Genomic DNA, 21,086 nt, shown 5'->3' on the forward strand with positions numbered 1-21,086 from the left:
AGCACTAAACTGACTAAACTTCACTTATTTTAATGACATTTTTAGTTAAAAAAAATCAGTTTATCTATTTTTTCCATTGAGTGTCTAGCAAAAGTCAGCATTTTTCTTATGTAAGTCCAAAATTACTCTGTTACTTTTTATGTTTGTTTCCTGGTTCACTTTTACATTTAGAATTGACATCTTGGACTGGAGGAAGTGATCACTAGTTGTGCCAGGAAGGTCTCATTTGGAAGAATTTATTTATAGAGGGTGGTCAGCTCTGGAATGGGCTGCCCAGGGAAGTGGTAGAGTCCCCATCCTGGGAGGAGGTCAGGAAATGCCTGGATGTGGCACTAAGGGACACAGTTTATTGATAGAACCCTGTAGGCCAGGCAGAGGGTTGGACTTAATGATCTTGAAGGTATTTTCCAAAATAAATGATTCCATCTTTCTGTGATATTGTATGTTCTTCTCCACCGAATCCCTCATCTGCCAGCTTTTATTTGAGACACACAATTGAAAAGCACATTTAAAGTTTTCTTTCCCTGACAGAAAATACTCCTTGTGGCTGTGTTTACCTCTCCATCTGGCTCTCAAAGAAGTACTTTGGTCTTTGCAAGTTACCAGTTAGCTTGAAACTGGTTAGACAAGAAATCATTCAAATAATTTTATTTCCAGGGGTTTAACAAGAGTGATAAATGCATATTGATTCTTGGGCAAATCTTACTTCCTTTTGATAAAAAGCAGCTCAATACCTTTCATGTAGTAAGGGGCCCAAAGCTGAGTGCAGGGAGGTCTGCGTCACCTGCGCTGAATACTAAGGGACAATCACTTCCCTATGCTTACTGGCCATGTGATTTCTAACACAGACCAGGATGCCATTGGCCTTCTTGGCCACCTGGGCACACTGCTGGCTCATGCTCAGCAGCCTGTCACCCAGAACTGCCAGGTCCCTTTTTGCCAGGCAGTTTTCCATCTGCTCTTCCCCAGCTGTGCACCAATGCATGGAGCTGTTATGACCCAAGTGCAGCACCTAATGTTTAGCCTTGTTGAATGCTGCACAGCTACATGCAGCCATCAATGCAGCCTGTCCAGATCCCTCTGCAGAACTTCCTACCTGCATTCAGATCAGCAATCCTTTGAGTGTGAACTTTGTATGTCATTGGTATTTCCAGACTGTGTTTACACAGATCGTGATTTAGGATAAGACTGTGGTCTAGCCTGCTTGCTTATGTAGTGAATGCAAAAGGGTTTAGGATGCCTTCCTTGTTCCCAGTTGTCACTACCAGTATCTGCATGGTAGATGCAGGCGGTAATAATAGATGAGAAGAACTGAAAGACTGTTTATCTCTGACTACATAGTTCCTAGCTTCTGGTGGTAATGGTTGCTGTGAGCTGTTCCGGTCATGTAGGTTTTGTCAGCTGAGATGGAAATGGACTTTTCAAATAGTAGGGAGAATTTTTCCAGAGACCTGGGCTTTGTGGTAGCAGCATGATTCATGCCCTTGTATCCAAGTAAGTTGTGCATAGTACAAATCTTGTCTGCTTTCATCTTAGACTTGCAAGGATTTGCCTGTCCTGAGCAGAGACGGGCAGATTTTATGTGGTCCTGAAGTATTTCAGCTACCAGCATGTCCTTTAGTATGTTCCACACCTCAGTGTAGCATCAGCATCACATTCCTTCTGTCCAGCCCTTTACTGACTATGGATTTCTATACAAATAAAATTATTCCTGTAAAGGTGATTCTTCATGGAACAACACAGATATGTAGTAGCAATGAAACATACACTATTAAGTAACAAGACTGCACTATCGGTTATCATCATTTGCTTTCCTGTTAGTGCATTCAGAAGGAAAAATATTAAAATGAAATCTCACTGAAATACTAGTGAGAACACAATAAAGAATTAGGTATGACTGGCATCTGGCTCCACAGTCACTGTACTGTGGAATGGAAGGATGCAGGTATGCAAGGAAAAATGACTATGAAACAAAAGTTTCCACCTGATTTAAAATGATCGGCTGGAGAGGCTGTTGTCTGGTTCCACCGCCAACACTGAAACTTCAAACTTGTTTCTGTCATTTCAAGTGCAGAAGAGTTATTTAATAGCTGAGGTCCAAATGGATCATCCTGACATGATCCACGATGACATGATGTCTCAGCTGATACAGATGGCTCTCACTGGGAAGTTTGAATCTATTCTTTTTCTTAGCACACCTAATGCAAATAAATGCTCTAAATCTTTATTTTCATCCTGCAGTATTTTAAAACGTATTCGATACTTTTTCTGCTAAGTTCTGTAATTGTAGATTTTAAAGTCCCCACTCAAGATCAGTAGCAGGCACTATCCCAAAACATACCAGAACAGTCCCAAATTCACTCACAAAACTCCCATCGCTGAAAGGGCATTTGTACAGGCAGACATTTGTGCCAGCAGTGAGATTCTTGCAGGACTGTCTCCTTAGACAACAAGTAATATATCAAGAAGAATTAAAAAAAAGGAAAAAAAAAAAAGAAACAGTGAAATAAGCAGTTTTACTATATACTTGTTTCTATTGTTAACATAGATGGAGATGTTCGTGGAATCTAAAGGACTACATTTTTGGCTACAGAATGGCAAGCTGTTTTATGTATGAGCTGTCTGTAATTATATTGAAAACAAACTTTGCTTCGAGAACATTTTTGGCTCTGCTGTGCAATAACACAAAGGGCCTTTGTTTTGCTCTCAGCAGAGTTATTTATGTATTGCAAAGGACTTATTAAAGGACAGTTTCATCTGATGGTATTCATGCACTAACTCAAACTTAAATGCAGTGACTTACGTTCATACAAAACATAATTACTAATACAATCAACTAGACAAAGATCTCTGAAACTAGAAAGGGACCTGATCTACAGTTTCAGACCTGGAACAGCACTGCAGAGTGGGGCTTGAGATCCAGGGCTTTGAGCCAGCCGGAATGGAAAATGTGACAAGAGGCTCTGCATAATTCACATCAATTATAATCATCTTCAGTTGAATTGAAAACGAGGCTTTTGGTCTCTTAAATGGAAAAAAAAAAAAAAAAAAAAAAAAAAAAAGGTCTCAAAGATGAGAGGAGCTAAGTGGCTGCTGGGTCCTGCAGGACCTTTGAAAGCTGAATAAGGGGACTATACTTTCTCTGGAACACCTGAAATTGTCATTACAGTAAAGGATTACTTACAGAAATTCTGCTTCTCCACAGTTTTTCCTATCTGACCTGCAGGAACTGGGAAACATCTACCTACAGCTTTCATTTTTTTACTTCAAGCAGAATGTGATCATAGAAAAGCTCTTTGGGCCATATTCAGGATGGCTGGTCTCAGTACAAACCTTTGGTTTTGCATCTGCTGTGGCATCTGAGTTTATGAGTGCACTCAGCAATTCAGAGCTCTGTTTCTACAAGGCAGGAAGACCTCATAGAAATGTGGAGGAGTTACTTATGATAGCAAAGTTAACTCACATGAATCAATCTGAATGTAGCTCTTTTCTTTTGCTTTGATTTCTCACCTGAAAAACAGGTTACTTGCCCCACTGGATTCTTGTAAAATTAAGTACTTTGTAAGACTATGGAACACTGAAATATTGCAAAAAAGGAGGTTATATAAATGCAAATCAATTACATAAGATTCTTCAGATGTACTGCACTTTCATTACCATAACCCACTGCTACGTCCTTGTTGTTTATGCATGTTATTAGTGGTTGTAGAGACTAGATGGTATTTCATATGAGGAATCCCAGTCCTACTTTTTTTCAGTTGGAGAAGAATTTTGTTTTGATCATACAGACTGCTTGCATGTCACATTGGTTGCAAACACAAAGTGTTTCTAAACACGGGGGCCAGCTTCCTCAGGAATTTCAGAATTCCTTTACTCCTGAGTTTTCCTCTTTGCCACTTCCAGGATCAGCTAAGACCTCAAGTTAAAATGTCCCTCACATTTCATTATCACTATCTTGGAAATAACAACGAACACTGCTCAGAGGGAAGGAGGTTCATGGGCCAGGCTCACTGAGTAAGTAGACCAACATGGCATTGTCATTAGGTCTTTGTTTAGAAGGTATTCCTTGACTCCATACTATTAATGTCAAGGAAGATTTAAATTCGTTATTAACCCAGAACAGTAGATTCTCATCTGAGTGATTGATGACATTGTTCCATTGCTTCTTTTAGAAACCACTGAGGGGCAGCAGGTTTTCACATGGAAAATATGACTGTCTTTCACTTTTAAGGAAATACTGAGCTATGAGTATCATACATTTTATTATTTTAATGAATTCCATGCATCACCTCATTGAAGATTATAACAAATGTGTCACTATATGTTCCTGTAGACAAGTTTGATTTTTTAGCCATTTTACAGAAGCTTGATTTACACATTCTCTGTAACAGGAAAAATCTTAAGAATATCCTGACAGACATGTCTGCAAAGCCATAGTGTGCCCACAAGATTGGATTTGTAAGTGAATCTATCACATGCACAGTAAACATTGAGGCACTACTTTTAGAAATGAGGCCAGAATATTGGGATAAAAGAAGAAGAAGAGCTTTGATTTATTAGCTGCAACTTGGTAGGTGAGTAATGGAATAGCCTGTGTTACTTAGAAATCGCTTTGTGCTTTGGATAAATAAGTGCTTGTTAGCCAAACACACTGTTAGAACAGATACTATTCCAGACAGACTGTTAAACCAAGCCATGAACCTAATGTACCTAACAGCAAATACTGCTTCTAGTGCTTCTGCAGCAGTGAACTACACTATGTGCTCTGCGTATTGCCTCAATCCCAGATACTCAGTTATGCCAGAGGGAAGCAACCAGCATAGAGGTCTGGATCTGGAGTAGATCGTTTTGATGTGCCAGCATTTAACGCTCACTTGTGCGTTATGTGCAGCTATTAATAACCCAAGGGAACAGTGATTTAGATCCATGGTTTTCTGCCTTTGGTGGTGAGTACAGAATAGCTAATCAGATTTCTCTGTGGCTCCTTTTTGAAGGTCTGAACAAGGGGACAAATTCTTTTTGACTAGACAATGTTCTGCATGCAGTCTGAAAAGTACTGGCAATTGCCATTTGGACATCATCCTATCTCCTTTCTGTTCTCAGGTGAAGACAACATTCTGGCACAGCTTCCTGTTAACATCTCAGGGTACAAACAAGGTGAATAGTTTTGTGGAAATTACAAATGAAAATCAAATGTCTATGTTGCTCTGCTGTTAAACCTAAGGCAGCTGGTAGCAGCTCTATTCAACATGAACATTAAATGTGAACAGATTATAGTTCTTCACTTATATTTCTATTCAACCTTTTTTTTCCATAGGCTTAGGTGACAAATCTGATTAACTTTTAATTTTTTAGTCAAAGTCAGATGGAGTGTGAGTTGTTCTGGCCATGCTGACACACCTTTCTTCTCCATTTCCCATAAGTAGGAAGAAGCCAGAGGTAAGAAAGAGTCTCAAGGTCATCTTTATGCTATCCAAGGATTGTTTCAATTCAAGGCAAACATAGCTAATCCAACCTCTCATTATTTCTGCTGTCGTATCAGTGTGAACAGAATAGAACTTCAGGACCTTCAAATCTGAAAAAACAAATGCAAGTCATCTTTCAGGTCAGTGGTGCAAATACTAATTAAGACTTGTCTGCCTAGCATAACCAGCAGAACCAGTCAAACTAAATGTAGGTGTAACAGTAGGAAAGCAGGATGGAATAACAAAGATTTATCTGCGAAAATAATTCTTAAATGAATAAAAGCATTCAGAAAGCCCATAAGAAGGTTTAAATAATAAGGTCTCAACTTGCAGCTCATTTGCAGTGCAGCCTCACCAGGGCAGCAAACAGAAACCAGGCACGTTCTGGCCTTGTAAAGTGTTGTGACTACAGTGGATGCAGCACTGCATATCTGTCAAGTCAGCTAAATTCTGCCCTATTGTGTGCTAGATACAGCATTGTACTGTGTTTAATATTGCACACAGTGCCTCCTTGTGTATTACTCACTGGATAGAATTGCACCCACGTGGGTAGATTTAAGGACATATGGTTAAATTTCTTCACTACTGAGAATCAAGCTATGGAAATTCTGTATTATAGCACTGTTGGGCCTTGGAAGTAGTGCTAAATGGGAAGGTGGTATTTAGGTAGTATTAACTACCTTCTATCTTTATCTTTTCTGCACTGTCCAGTTTCATACAATTTAAAATGCTTCTCTATACTGTATGCCATATCACAGTCTATCTTTTCAGAATACAAGCTGACCTGACCATGTCCAAAGAAAAAAACTTCAGCTCTTTTATCCTGGCAGTAAAATAAGGATGAAATGTTGCACAATTAAATGCTTAATTATCTTTGACAGTGCTTGAGAACAATTCCTTGTTAAGTAATAAATACGGGTGTGATTAAGTCTGTTTTGAAGTTAGATAAAAATAAATTGCTCTGCTGCTTTCTGCTCGTGTATAAAACTGAGAAACCCTTTGAGGTTCCACCTTCCACCCCTGTCCTGTAGCCTTACAGTGGCTCACCAGGAGGCAGCATTTGCACATTTTTCTACAAGGCTGTGTATTTGAACTGTAGTTTGATGACCTATCACACAGGAAAACAGTCTAAGCAAGAAAATAGAGTATAAGAAACAAGGTTTCAAAAAATCTTTTGTCTTAATACGACATATCTTCAATTTTGTATAAAGTTGTACTGTGACACTACTAAGAAATGCCATTTTACTGAAAGGTTTGGTAGTAGGTTGTTGTATCTTTCAGCAGGCCAGCTCCAATCTTTTCTCATACATTGTGCAACTATATATATATGATACACAGAGTATAGAAACATAAATCTTTTTTTCAGTGAAAATTATTACATTTTATTAATGTAACAATCACAGAGCAATGAATTACATTGGTAAATATAGTAATCTGGATGCCAATAATTATATCCAGTTTCATGAAATTAAAAAATTATATCACAGTCTCTACTTTCAGTCCTTTGCAGCAACTTTGGAGATTCAGCAACTTTCATGATATGCATTAGCAAATGCATATGGGTTTAGCTTTTGTTTATCAGGGATATAACTTTAGTTATAACTTTACTCTGCACGTAGCCTTTTACTGTTTGCAGTTAGCATCTTCACAGCAATAGCATGGGTCAGATCTTTGAAAATGTCCCAGAACTGCACCACATTCAAAATAAGTAACAGCAAACTAGCCAGGTCTCACAGCCTGATGTTCCAACACATTAAGTTCCCTACAGCTACATCAGACAATGAAGTCTTGGAAGTAGGGCTGGTACAGCTGTGGGCTGGTAGAGGTGAGAGGAATCAGCCTACAGGACTGATTCCAAAGATAGGATAGATAGAGAACTATGGACTAGATATCTGGGATTTAGAGGGTTGAAATAAACTGGCAAAACAGGGAGTAGGAATGTTCTTCCCTATGCCCTTCATAGCACCTCTTCTGTAAGTAAAGCCTTCATTCCCAGCGTGAAAGAAAAGCACTGCTGCTTGATCCAAATAGTACAGTTTTTATTCTTGGTCTTTCTTGTGTGGAACTGCTCTGTCTTTCTTTGTTTGACTGAAAATAAAAAAATGACAATATTTTGTTTAATACTAGCTATGAAGCTTGATGCACAGGCTGCTAAAAGGCAATTACTAGCCTACTGCGCTATGCCTGGTGTCTTGATTTGCAAGTAGATAAATTGCAAAGCAGTGTTTATTCATGTATCACCATTTTCCTCTTTTGTTTCCGTTGCCAATCTGTCTCTTTCTTCCATTGCATTGAAATGATTACATGTAAACATTTGTAAATTGAAGTTGCAAAAAGTTCTTGAACCACTCACTGATAACTGGCAGTGCTTGTAAAGCATCTTTTGTGCTGTGCATATTTGCTGTTAGTCATGAGATGGCATCATGCTTCTCCTTCCTGCCCCAGATTTACATAGGTTGTTCCAAAAGTAATGCCTCCCATTTATTTCCATGGAAACAGTAACAACAACAAAGCATGATGGAACTATTTGATAGAGCAAATTCTCACATATGAAACACTATTTTTCATCAGTCACCACCACTAGCCAGTTTGCACAGATAAGGTGATCCAAGATAGCCAGTGTAGCTTCACTAAGGGCTTGACTAGCTTAGTGGCCTTCTACAATGGAGTGACATAATGGATGGACAAAGGAATGGCAAGCGATGTTGTTTACCAGGACTTGTGCAAGGGCTTTGACATGGTCCTGCACCTTGTACTATTCTTTGAATTGGAGAGATAGAATTTCAAAGGGTGGACTATTTGGTGGATAAAGAATTGGTTGGAAGGCCACAGCCAAAGCATTGTGGTCAATGATTCTATGTCCAAGTGGAGGTCAGTCCTGAGTGGCATACTATAGGGGTCCGTCTCAGGACTGATGCTCTTTAACATTAATATAAATGATGTAGATGGGATTGAGTGCAACTTCAGCAACTTTACTGATGACATCAAGCTGAGTGTTGCAATTGATGTAATAGAATGAAAGGATGCCATTCAGAGGCATCCCTGGACAAGATTGAAAGGTTGGCCCACAGGAACCTAATGAGGTACAACAAGGCCAAGTGCCAAGGTGTTGCATTTGGGTATTGCATTTGGGCAATAGTTAATAGGTGTATGCATTTGGGCATAGTTAAGTCATTCACTTCAGTAGGATTTTTTTTTTTTTTTTATGTTGGGACATTTCTTAAAAAAATCAGTCCAGAAGTCCCCTAAACTGGTGCTCAAAGCACTTTTTTAGCAAATGCATTTTAACCCACTTTGCATGAATATGTCTTTAATGCTGGGAGCATTTTGGTAATAATTGGAGTGGATTGTTTCACAGATTTTGTGTTATTCTACTTCTTGCAGGAGGAACTGCCAGAAGGACTTAGGAAGGAAATAAGTTAATGTAATGTGTTTCAACAGGTGCCTTTCAAATAATCTACATTTAAAGATACTCACTTCCTTGATTTGTCTGCTTTTGGCTCTAAGGCAGAATTTCCTACTAGAAATTACTTTAGTCTGTTAAAGACATGGTGAAGGAAAGTGGCTTTCTCTAAAATCTGTATGCCAGTAACTGATTGAATCTGTTATAGAATCATAGAATGGCCTGCACTGAAAAGGACTATTACAATAATCTAGTTTCAACCCCCTGTTGTGAGCAGGGTCACCAACCACTAGACCAGGCTGCTCAGAGCCACATCCAGCCTGACCTTGAATGCCTTCAAGTATACCTAAAGTTCCCCATGTAAGTGTTAAATGTTTAAACATTTCCTAAACTGCAGAAAAACAGCATGGACATAGAAATAATGAAAAATTCTCACACATAAAAAATAGCCCAGCTAAGGCCTTCAACACCTTAACTTCAGGCATATCTTCTTGGAGGTACTGACTTTAATGCAGAATGGGTGGGAATGAGATTCAAGACAAATCTAAATTGCATAGCATTTCACAAATGCTATTATGCATTATTTGCTTTGGAATAAGCACATTTTTCAAGTGAAATATACAGAAATCATCTGGATCATTTGGAAAATTATGGTAGTTTAGCTACCCAGGGCTAATATGATTATAAGTGTGAGGGTAATACAATTCCATTATTTTTTTCATTTATTCAATGTTTTCCATGTATCAGAGTAATCTCTTAAGCCTCTCAGTCCTCCACGGTGTAAATCATGTCACATTCATAAGATGGAATTTCCAGTTTACTTCTGTGCTCTTGAATTTACTATAGTTAACTAAGCCTGAAGCATTGACAGGCTGTGCACACCTAAGTGGCCCTCAGCAAATCCTGAGGTCTGAGGTGTTCCCACAGAACTCTAAACTAAAACAGATTCAAGAGTATAAACAGACTCAGAATATTAATGTAGTTGTATGGGAACTGTTGAGCCATGGTCTGAACCACTGACTGACCATCTGAGGCAAGGACTGGGTCAGCCATGGAAGCACAGGTGAAGGCAATTTAGCTGTGTGACCAGAAGGGGTGGAACCTGGCTGCACCCCTCCTACACCCCATTTAAGGGCTGACTGCCACTGGGGAAGGTTCTCTTTCTTGAGATCCCTCCATTTTGGAGTTTTCTACTGTAAGCCTAGGATACAGGTGAACATTTCTTTCTTAATTGTTTCTCTTTCACCATGATAATCTTTCCAACTATAACACCATCTTAACCATGCTACTCTTCCAACTGTACAGTAGTGTTTATAGATATTTTCTGGTCTACGCACAGGTCAGTTGAGCCTAGTATTGCTTTTATATATTCCATGTCTACCCAGTCAATGGCATCTAGCTAACTAACAGAAGATCAATTATAAGAATCCAAACCTCTTCTCAAACTATTCGTCCAGAGAAGATTTTATTATCAAAGCTTCTCATATTTCATTTGTAATCACATTCTCTTTGCATTTTGCCTCGTTCATTACATGTTAATTGATTAACAGGGTATTAATTGTCACAAGACTTCTCTCAAAGGATGAGATGTCTGAATGTTAGGATGTTAGAACAATTGCAGCAGATTAGAATTTCTGTTTCTGGAAAAGCTCCTTCAGCTGCTGTTCAGTTGTTGCTTCTTTCTGCTGCATCAGCTCCCTGGCTCCTTTGGTCACTCCCCAGCCATCTGGCTTTGACATTGAAGGGCAATATGGCCTGCCTGAAGCAGGCTTCAGATTCTCCCAGTATTCTTTTCTTGCTCTAAAACAAAGAAAATCAAATACAGTGTTTGTTTCAGCACCTCACAATATTAAAGAAACTGAAGCCATTACAAAGGATCCTCTGACTTGCAAAATTCCAAGTTCATATTTAGATACAGGAAGATGAAAAGAAGTATACAAATAAATGTTACACTTGTTAAAAAAAAATCTTTTCATCCTCAAAAAGAATGCTCTAAGCTGTCAGTAGTTAAAATGTTATATACTACTGACATAAAAATGTCAGTAGTTAAAATGTCAGATTTCCATTTTAACTTTCATTAATTACTTTCACATTAATTTTTCCTCAACTTCTGGAGTTCTCCTACTGCCTCTGCATACCTTTCACTACTTCCAGATAAGATTTAATTCCTCAGAATTATTAATATGTAGAAAACTTAAGGTGATAAGGTCTCTGAATTCTGTCTGCTTTATAGACCAACCCTCTGCAAGGATTACTTTGTTGTGCCTTCCTGTTCAGATATACATACCTTGCTCTGACCCAGGGTTTAGTATGCATGCTCAGGCCATTGCCCCAGCTACCATGCTTCTCAGACGCTAATGGCAAAAATCCTCTTTCAGGAGCCAGCTCTTCAGCTATTGCTCGGATGTGATATGGCTCAAATCCACAGCAGCCTCCAATAAAGCGGATTCCTAAGTCATAAGCCTTTCTTGCGTATTTTTGAACATCCCATCTAGTGATGATCCTTGGTTCCAGACCTGCAAAGACATTCATATCTTGGGCTTCCACAACACTCCATTTCCTCAGGTTTTTTACTGAGGAATCACATTACTGAAACACTCATACACTGTTTGAAAAACTGATGGTAAATGTAGATATTTGAACTGTCTAAGCTAGAATTAATGATACAAAATTTCCTATGCTTCTGAAGCATAAGGACAGCACCAGCCAAACATCTCTAAAGAAGCAGGGGTAGATCTCACTCTATCAGCTGGCAACACATGGGGAGCATGATAACTTAAAACAAGCATTCAAAGAAAAGTTTCCACATAAATCATGTTTCCTTTCTTGTGTTTTTTTTGTTGTTTTGTTTTTGTTTTTGTTTCATCTTTCCCCTCCCCAAACTTATCTAATACTTTGTCTTCAATTCTTGACTTTTTATAGCATTTATTATCTTTACTCAGAATTAATTATCTGTAGTTTAATGTTCAGTCATTTATAGTATAAAAAAGGTTGATGTTTTCATTGATTAGAAGATTGTAACTGGCTCCTAAATTTAGCCCTTCCATGCATTTACTCTTGAAATAACTGGGAATGCTTTGACTGACCAGCATGTTTCTTTCTAAAACACTGTCCTTGCCTTACTGGTGGCATTTGAGGATAACTGTGGTTACACAGAAGGGAAGACACAAAACTGAAAGAAGTTCTAATGGTTTATAAACATTTCTGACAGCTGATGCTGGAGTTTTCCAGTATGAGGTTTTGTTGGCCTTTTACATTTCAAATATCTAAGTGCCTCTTCTGCACACTATCTTTCACGTTAAAAAGTTAATTAAGTCATTTTAATAACCAAACTGCTTATTTGCTATCAAGTCATCAGTTGCTCATTCTGGGTATTGGAAAATAATCATGGAACCAAGCTTCTGCAATTGATTCATGCTATTTCTGAAAACTAAGGCCTCACACAGGCTCCTTGTAGTGTTCAAGCCAAGAACTACAAGAAACCAAACAGTGAATCCTTCAAATCACTTGACTGTTTTCTGGATCTGTTTCATCTTTTTGCTTGCAATCACAGGAGTTGTATGGAGGAATGAATAGCAAAAATGAGTTCCTGGCACTTCAGTATCCCAGAATATTTTCAGAACATCATCATGCTTTTATCGACTAATGAATGCCTCACACTCATGCTTCAAAATTCCCTTTAAAGAGAGGAATTTTCTAATAATCACATTTTCCTGAAAATCACATTTACTTCATTTTTTTTTTCTACAAATTCATTTGTTTTATTAATTTATCTTATAAACTGAATTTGAAAAGAAGAGCTTATGATACCTGAGAGCAGAGACATTTCTCAAACCAATTTAACAGTATTTTGGCTTATTTAGTCCTCTCATCTTAGGAGAATGTGATCTTTTACATCCCATGTGTAAATACGCCCCAGAATACAAAAACCTTTTACATACAAAGTGTCTGAATCTTTCAGATTTCATGAAATTTCTCGAGTACAAGAGTGATGAAACATCTGCAAATTGCCTATCCATTTGCTAGCAACATCAAAGAACATACTACTTCTGGTTTCTCAGGCTATAGTACTACTGAAATACTCTTGCTGTGTGGATGAACTTTAATCTGACTTTACACCGCAAACTCACTATGCAGAACACCAGACAGGACAGTGGGGACTCATCCTATTGTATAAAAGGACATCTTATAGTTTCAGTTCTGTTAAAACAGGAAAAAAAGAAGTATGCAATAAAAAGGATGCCTTACCAAAGGGAAATTCAGGAAGATCAATAAATCCCTGCTTTCCACAGTCAGGTGTATGGAAAGCAAGTGGTTGAGACATCAGGTGGGCTTTCAGATTAGCAGCTTGCAAGCCCTCTTTCATCAGTTTCACACTTTCCAGCACAGTATCTGGGTCAAAATGGCAGTTGACTCCAACGATAGAAGCACCTATGAGGAGGACAACAACTGTTTTAAGTCATGTATTCCCAAGAAGTAGGTAGCAAATGTTCTGAATCACAGCACAGTGGCTCTGTATACCAGCCCTATGAAAAGGCAGCTGAGCTGGAACCAGTCTGTAATGTGTCCAGGGAAGGGAAATGAAACTGGTGAGGGGTCTGGAGCACAAGTCTTATGAGAAGTGGCTCAGGGAGCTGGGATTGTTTAGCCTGGAGAAGAGGAGGCTCAGGGGAGACCTCATTGCTCTCTACAACTTCCTGAAGGGAGGCTGTGATGAGGAGGAGTTTGGCCTCTTCTCCCAGGCAACAAATAGTTTCTTACCAGCTTTCACCAATTGGACAGCACATTGTCCAGGAGGCACACCATGCATATCTCCTTCTGGACCTATGCACATTGTAGCTGCAACTGGCTTGCCGGATTCTTTTAGGACTTCAACTGCCCAGACAGCTTCTTCAACATGTTCGAAATACTGAAAGACATTAAAGCAAAACTAGTTTCATTTCTTGGAGATGAAGCATAAACATTATTTCAGATCCCAAATTCACGAATAACATAATGACAAACTGTAACAAAACTGTTGAATTCACTGACCATACCATTAAAAAATAACTGTAAGGAGTCAGCAAATAAAGGAAATAAACAAGTTCTCTTAAAAATGTCCTATGTAGAGGGTTAGTGAGGGATTTATCCCCAAAGAACAAGTTTTATCTATCAAGTCACTGTAGTTTGCTGCTTGCAGAGTACATAAGGAAACAGGAACTAGTCAAGATCGTATTCAAGTGTAATAATTGTGCCAGTATAGAATTTGACTTAAGAAATGTATGCTTCAAGGGCCTATTCTAGAATGCTTGCAGATGCTGTTAAGTATTGACAAACAGCTTCTGATGCTACCAGAATATAACAAAAAAATTTAAAGGAGGAAGCAATATATAACTTGCATTCCCAAAAGGAGGCTGGAAGTTAACATGCTGTATCAGTTGAGTGCATTTTTCTTATTTTTAACTACAAGTGTACCTCTGCAATGAGGAAGTCCACATTCTTCTTCGTGAAGATATCTAGTTGCTTTCGAAAGACTGCTTTAACCTCTGCTTTGTCCTTGCAGCTTAAGTATGATGGTGTCTGACTAACTCCTCCAGCTACTAAAGCATCACCTTCATTGGCCACTTCTCTGGCAATGTCACAAGCAGCTTCATTCACTTTCTGGCCCTGCATGAATGAAAACAAACAAACAAACAAACACAATACTTTTTAACCAGTCATTAATTCATTAATTTCTAGGATTTTTCACCATTTTAGCAGTTGATTTGTTTCAGTGAGTGTTAAAGCACTTCTTCCCCTCTCCACCCCCAAATGATTTTGTTCTCTGTGAAAATGAATTCTCTTCATAACAAAGTCCCAGTAAATTAATCTCTTCAGATGAGAAAAGAAAGATACAGGTATCCTCTACCATTTTGTGAAGAAGACATCTTCTCCTTTAACCACATCCTTCTTACTGTTCCAAACTCTGAGATTACATCATCTCATTTTTAGTCCTCAAAGATTAAATAAATAAATAAATAAATATCACTCTAAGGAACCTTTTGAATTGAATTCACTTACTTCATATCCCCATCAAAGTAGTATTCTACTCACAGTTATTTTCTCAGCTACATAGTTGCCTCTGTTCTCTAGTTTGTCCTCACTGGCATAAAAGGTGAATGTTTGCAGAACATTGGATCCAGCTCTGAGGAATTCCCTGTGAAGCTGACGAACTAAAAAAAGATGAAGAGATCCTTGGTATAGTTATTCCCACTGGTATTCTAAAATTAAATGCTTACCGAAGTAATGTTACTGTGACAAAATTGATATAGTATTTACTAGTAAAGCCACTGTGAGAGCGTTGTACTAGTTGTGTATTCCAAATTTCTTCTACACCCCCAACTCTTAAACAATAGGTTAAAAACTTAGTTCTTCCCTGCTACAAATAACCGAGGATTTCTACTCAGTCTTCTATCAGTAGATCCAGTTTTGTCTTGTACTTCACACCTATCTCCTGCTTTTTGCAGTCCTTCACATCTCCCAGTCTCACACTGTAGAAATACATCATAGTTTGGGAAGGGAAAGGATTAAAAAAACAACAGCAAAAGCCTGTGAGGGAGTAGCAGGGAATAACAAGCAAAACAAACATCAAATGAAACAATGAGCCAGTTTCTCAGCTTCTAGATCAAGACTGTATTAAAAGATTCAACAGTTTATAGCACATACATGAAATCATTTAAGCTCTAGATACTGAAAACAAGAAATCACTGAAGTTTTTTACGGTAGGTATTTGGGAAAGTTTTCCTGATGTCCTGGTTTATCATTCCTCCTTGTCCACAGACAATCTGTGTCATTAGCAAACTGTGTGGCTGTGTCATAATGAAGTTATTGCCTTCAGCTACCACAGATAAAGCATTCTACAACAGGGAGGCTCAAGCAGAAGTTGCTAGCATCAATCACATGAGCACATCTGCTTTCAGTGAAGGAACAGTGTCGTCTTGCTCGCTTTTCTCTGCTGGTGCAGTATTTCATTTGCAGTTACAGCCCTGGCCAACCACAGTGTGACTTAACACAGTGCCTGTTTACCCTGCAGCCAAAGGGACCGATTCAGAACACAGACTGTAGCAGGGCTACAGATCAAAAAGTCCCTGGAATCTGATGAAGCTATCAGGATCAGATTTCAGTTTTACCATTTCTACATTAATTCAAAACTTTACTATTTCAGAGAGAATTCTGCTTCCTACTGCATTGAAATAGATCTTAGAAACATGCCTGTGGCTAATATGATTCTAGTGGTCTGAAGTGCTTTTTTGTTTTATTTTTTTCCCCCATGAGGAAGAACAGAAAACACTGGTGAAAACTAGTCAGGAAATGAGAAAAAGCAAAGAAAAAAAAAATCTACAAATATTTTCACAAATGCTCTGACCTCCATAATAAACTGGTTTTATTTACCCACAGTGTTAGTTCAGTTTCTATTTAAAACTGATGCATTCCTGGAAAAAGTCTTGGGCTTTGGGTGAATAAGGACAGCGATACAGATAAGCAAAATAACAACAAGAAGCTTACTTCAAACTGTTAGTTACATAGACCCACTCAGGAGTCTCCTGTCCACATTTGGAGAGAAAAAATGGCCTTATGCAGGGCAGTAGCTCAGATACCTGATCTGACTCAGGACATCTGTCAGTCTCAGAGAACTTCTCTCTTGTAACAGAGTGAATGGCTTTCAACTTGCCTTTTTTTTTTTTTTTTTTTTTTTTACTTTCCTTCTTCTTTTTCACATGCCTCACTGCATTCTAAGAACCCCCTCCTTTTTCCCCTTTTCTTACAAAGAGGAGGGGGGCTGTTAGCTGTATGGATTTTGTACCAGCTGGCCCAGCCAGTTGCTCCTTGTGCTCTTTACAACTGCTTTCCAAGAAACCTGACTCTTAAACACGCAGGAGCAAACATCAGCAATGGAGGGGAGGCAGGCAGCACACTGCACTACAAGAAATGACCATATTCCTTGTTGAGTATTTGCTTATAAATAGCCTATTAAAAGGTTAATTAAACTGTTGCAATGGTTACAGGCATAAACTGCACGTTCTATAGATAGCTACCATCAAATCAACAGTAATGTTTAGATGGCTGAGCTCTAACGAATGACAACTCGGCAGTCACTTAAAGCAGGTCTGTGTGCTCATTTTGCACATCTAATTCGTCTATGAAAGTATTTTTCTACATAAAATGTGTCAAAAAAAGCAGACGGCAAAATTCCACTGAAGGCACATTTAATCCTTTAAAGCACTGTCTGATAACAAGAACTCAGCTTAAAGCAGAATATCAGCAAGGCAGACAACCAGCACTGTCTGGGTTAAGCCAGCTGATGTTAGCTCGTAACAAATAGATCCTTCCCAGACTGAATCACTTGGTAACACAAGCACTGTTTCTCTGATGTGATAATTAGAATTAAAAGCGTTGTACAAAAAAGTAAACAGAATGCACATTAACTGCTAATAGAACCTGTTCTAGCACTATTTATGCTAAGTAGACTTTATGCTATAAGACACTGTAATTGCTCATTTTGTCCCCCTTCACTGCTGGCAGTTACATTAAACAAGAGAGGCACAGAAAATTATGCTATTTTACTGGAACAGTTGGGTTCTCATTCCCTATTTCACAGTGGAGGCACATACATTTAATACTCCACTCCCACTCAATTGTTTATTTAAAGCCACTATTTCCAGGGGAAAAATAATACACAGACAATATTCATTTATAGCAATATAAAATCCTAGAATGGTCAAATCCAACAAAACAGGCAGCCACTTGTAGATCTCTTTGTCACAAGATGCTCTCAGTAATAAATTTGATCTTGGCTCAAGGACAGACAGGAAAAGCCCATGAGAGAGAATATTACTGAACTCAAAGAACCAAAGATATCTGGTTCTCCATTCTGGAGAGGTATCACTATATTATCTATAATGAGGTACTACTTATTCTTCCCCAGCCAACTGCTTTTAGCCACTGTTACAGGAAGAATATGGGGTAAGATGAGCTTTTGATCTACAGATCCTTACGCTATTCTTCACAGTGTCTACTTCCACAGAAACATTCCTATTTAAAAACCTGCTACAAGTTCTACATACTAATTATTTTTCCAGCCTCTTTTCCTTTCATTGCAGGAGTGCCATTTTCCAGTAAAACTGACCTGCTTCTGGGTGTTCCACAGTTGCTTCAGGAGTCCAAGGCCCAGCTTTTACATATCCCCTCTTTTCTAGGGCAAAGACAAATCCCCCGTCTCCAATCACAATCTCTCCAGCATCCAAGCGCTCCAGAATACCCTGAAGAAAGCAAGAGGAAAGGTTAATAATTACAGTTCTTCAGTTTCACGGGCATATGTGACTTGTTGTCATTGCCCATATTTGACAAGACAGAAATATTTGTGGGCTACAGAAACACCACAGTAATAAAAAAAAATCATTTATTTACTTCTTGAAATTCTCTTGAAAGAATCATAGTACAAAAAAAAAAGGCTTTTTAAACAGGCTGTCCATGTGAAATACATGAAAGCAAACTGCACCTATTAGACATTGGTTTTTGTATTACGTTCAGTGTGTTCTGTGCTATTACACTGAACAGTAATACTACATGCAACAAACAGATTACTACCATAATTCCATAAGATTTCAAGAAATGGATGAATGCAGACATTAACAAAGGGAAGAGAAAAATTTATGAAAAAATTTATGGCTGTATTTTTTTCTGATGGCAATGAAATCTGAGAGAGCAAGAAAAGGAAAAGCCTGATGGAAAGAGCTGAGTGTTGTTATGTACCCAGAGCGTATCTTGATAATTTCTCTGCTAATTCATTCATCCTATCACACATATCAGAAAGACAAACTTATACAACTTCTTGTCACTGGCCTTTCAGAGGGATGAGAGTACATCCTCTCAACAAGGAGCACCATGTATCTCAGACAGGTCTAGTACCAGTCACTTCAAAGTGAAACTACCCAAAGGTTCAAAGCCCTTCTGAGAGGGTCAGCACTTTTGGCCCAGGTGCTGACATGGCAGTAAGGTTATGGGGCTGCTGTGCAGATACGTAAGCCTGACCAAGTGCTGGCTTGCAGATCTTGCATCTCATTCTACTGCACGTTGTGGACTTGCCAAAACAGCAATCTGATTAACTGTAGCATTATTTCAGCAGGAGCTCGACAAAACTCAGCCTGTAGTACCATATCTACAAAACTGAGCAACTTTCAGGGAGCCCACCAGTCATACCTCAACAGATGACAGCTCTGTTATACATGTAAATGCTGGGAGGCTTTGTGAAAATTGTTTGCAGTTAAATAAATTTTAGGCTGAATGACTCAAATGGGACTAAGGAAAAGCAGCCGAGGAACCAATGTCTGAGTCCTTCCCTCTCCTGCATGCCAAGGAAGGTTGAACAAAGCCTGCTTCAGAAGTTTAATGTGCAGGGAATAGGAACACAGAGGGAAAAGCCCTGAAGATAAAAACAACTTCAGGCACTGCTGATTGATTGAAAATGAGGAAATAGATTCGTCACATATAGGTGCTATATTTAAATGCACTACAACGCTGACTTATTTCTTTTTAAAAGTTACCTCTCGGATTTAATGGCATTTTCTCCTCAGTCACAGCTTTTTTAAACAGCACTTTAAAATAACCTTCACTTCTGATACACAGAAACAACATAAACTAAGACAGTACTTAATCTGTATTATCAGCTCAAAATGTAAATGACTTTTTTGCAGCTTACTGTAGATTGATATTATCCCACCACACCACTGTTACATATCCTCAGGGAATGAAATACCATTTGTTCAAACAGCATTTAGGTGTTGTAAGTTTACAACCAGCTCATTTTGTCCTGTACAGATAAGTACGGCTGTGTACTCATGCCTAAACTAGATCAAAACTAATCCACGTGGCAATCCAGTTGCACACAGATCTGATACAAAGAAAGAGAAAGATATATAAAATCTATTGCTTTCAAGGCATCTTTTTCATTTTTACTACCATGAATGACACCGCACCACATAGTGCATTCACCAGAATGGTCTATCTATTCACCAGAAGAATACAAGTGACTGTATGAAGATATTTTCAACTTGCTTAGAAGTGTAGCTGAACAATGTCAGCAGACAGTGTGCTTGTTCTGCCTATGCCCTGCCTTTCCATTGGTGAAGAGAAAGAAAGCATCCTAAAACTCACATCATAAGCTGTGCCCTTCATTCACAAACAGTTTACATGAAAGGGACAGAGTTCATAAACACAAAAATGACTGAAAACAGCTCTAAGAGGTGTCCAACTATTAAGAGCACTGTCCTGGCAAGAAGGTAGAATGTGTCGCTCTGTGCCCATTGCGAACAGTGACAGGCAGCAGCATTTCTATATGTCGATGTTTGATTCACACATTGCTCAAAGGTTTGTCTTAATAGGAAGAATGGCTGATGCCAGAATAACTTCATACTGACTTATTTCTTCAGCTGAATGAGAGTGTAAAGGGCATGCACACACTGGGGGTAGTTACTCGTGTTACACTGCTGGTATTCAGTCCTATCAATCAAGGGAAGAGCAGATTGGGGCTTTTAAATAGAGTTGGCTGGAAACAGAAATCCCACCTAACGAAGGTTTATGCTTATAATATCCAGAATTTCAGTGCGTTGCAAATCCTGTTTAATTTTGTTACCAAATACTGTAAAACAAAATGGATTTCGTGGCTGCAATCTGTGCGTTCAAAGAAAAATTCTAAGGGCTGGAGCAGCACTAAGTTAAATTTAATACACCCGACTATCCCACAACAGTGCCCGATCGCTTAGAGAAGCTCGGTGCCCAGCAGGCAGCACTACCACCCGCCCTTAACTGCAGCCCCCTACCCGCAGGAGCAGCGGGTCTCTCCCGCGGGGTAAACAGCGCTGCCAAAGGGAGATCGTGCCGGGAGCGCGGAGGAGACCCTCGCGGGGCTCCGCAGATGCGGTGCCAAGCCGGGAAGGGGTGGGGGAAAGTTACCCTTTTGCCCTGCTTCAGGGACTTCGCGATCGGCATCATCTTCCTCGTCCGGGGACGCCGGTTGCCCTACTGCGACCCGACGGCTCGGCACGAAGCGGGACGCTGTGTCGGTGCTCAGACAGCGCTTTTATAGCTCTGTCGGGAGGCGGTCCGCGGGGGCAGCGCTGCGGGTGACACCCCCGGCCGGGTTCGCCCCCCGAGCCCCTGACCCCCTGACCCCGCCGGCAGCCGCCGCGCCCTCTCAGCCC

General features: G+C 39.3%; 1 protein-coding gene and 1 long non-coding RNA gene across 2 annotated transcripts; one reads left to right on the forward strand and one right to left on the reverse strand.

Moving 5' to 3' along the window:
* Window positions 1-5,072: 5,072 nt before the first annotated feature.
* Window positions 5,073-5,618, forward strand: LOC146754120 (uncharacterized). The gene is made up of 3 exons (XR_014939374.1): window positions 5,073-5,157; window positions 5,356-5,439; window positions 5,543-5,618. It is a non-coding gene; the product is annotated as an uncharacterized LOC146754120 (long non-coding RNA).
* A 4,696-nt stretch (window positions 5,619-10,314) lies between these two features.
* Window positions 10,315-20,939, reverse strand: LOC107305933 (betaine--homocysteine S-methyltransferase 1). The gene is made up of 8 exons (XM_015848642.3): window positions 20,839-20,939; window positions 18,014-18,146; window positions 14,941-15,059; window positions 14,323-14,514; window positions 13,630-13,777; window positions 13,117-13,299; window positions 11,156-11,384; window positions 10,315-10,668 (listed from the first exon to the last, which is right to left on the reverse strand). The coding sequence occupies exons 1-8, from the start codon at window positions 20,875-20,877 to the stop codon at window positions 10,494-10,496; spliced, it is 1,218 nt and encodes a 405-aa protein (XP_015704128.2). The 5' UTR covers window positions 20,878-20,939; the 3' UTR covers window positions 10,315-10,493.
* Between the last annotated feature and the right edge of the window lie 147 nt (window positions 20,940-21,086).

The sequence above is a fragment of the Coturnix japonica genome, chromosome Z, assembly GCF_054131305.1.
Source record: "Coturnix japonica strain WE chromosome Z, WE-NBRP24, whole genome shotgun sequence".
Classification (NCBI taxonomy): domain Eukaryota; kingdom Metazoa; phylum Chordata; class Aves; order Galliformes; family Phasianidae; genus Coturnix; species Coturnix japonica.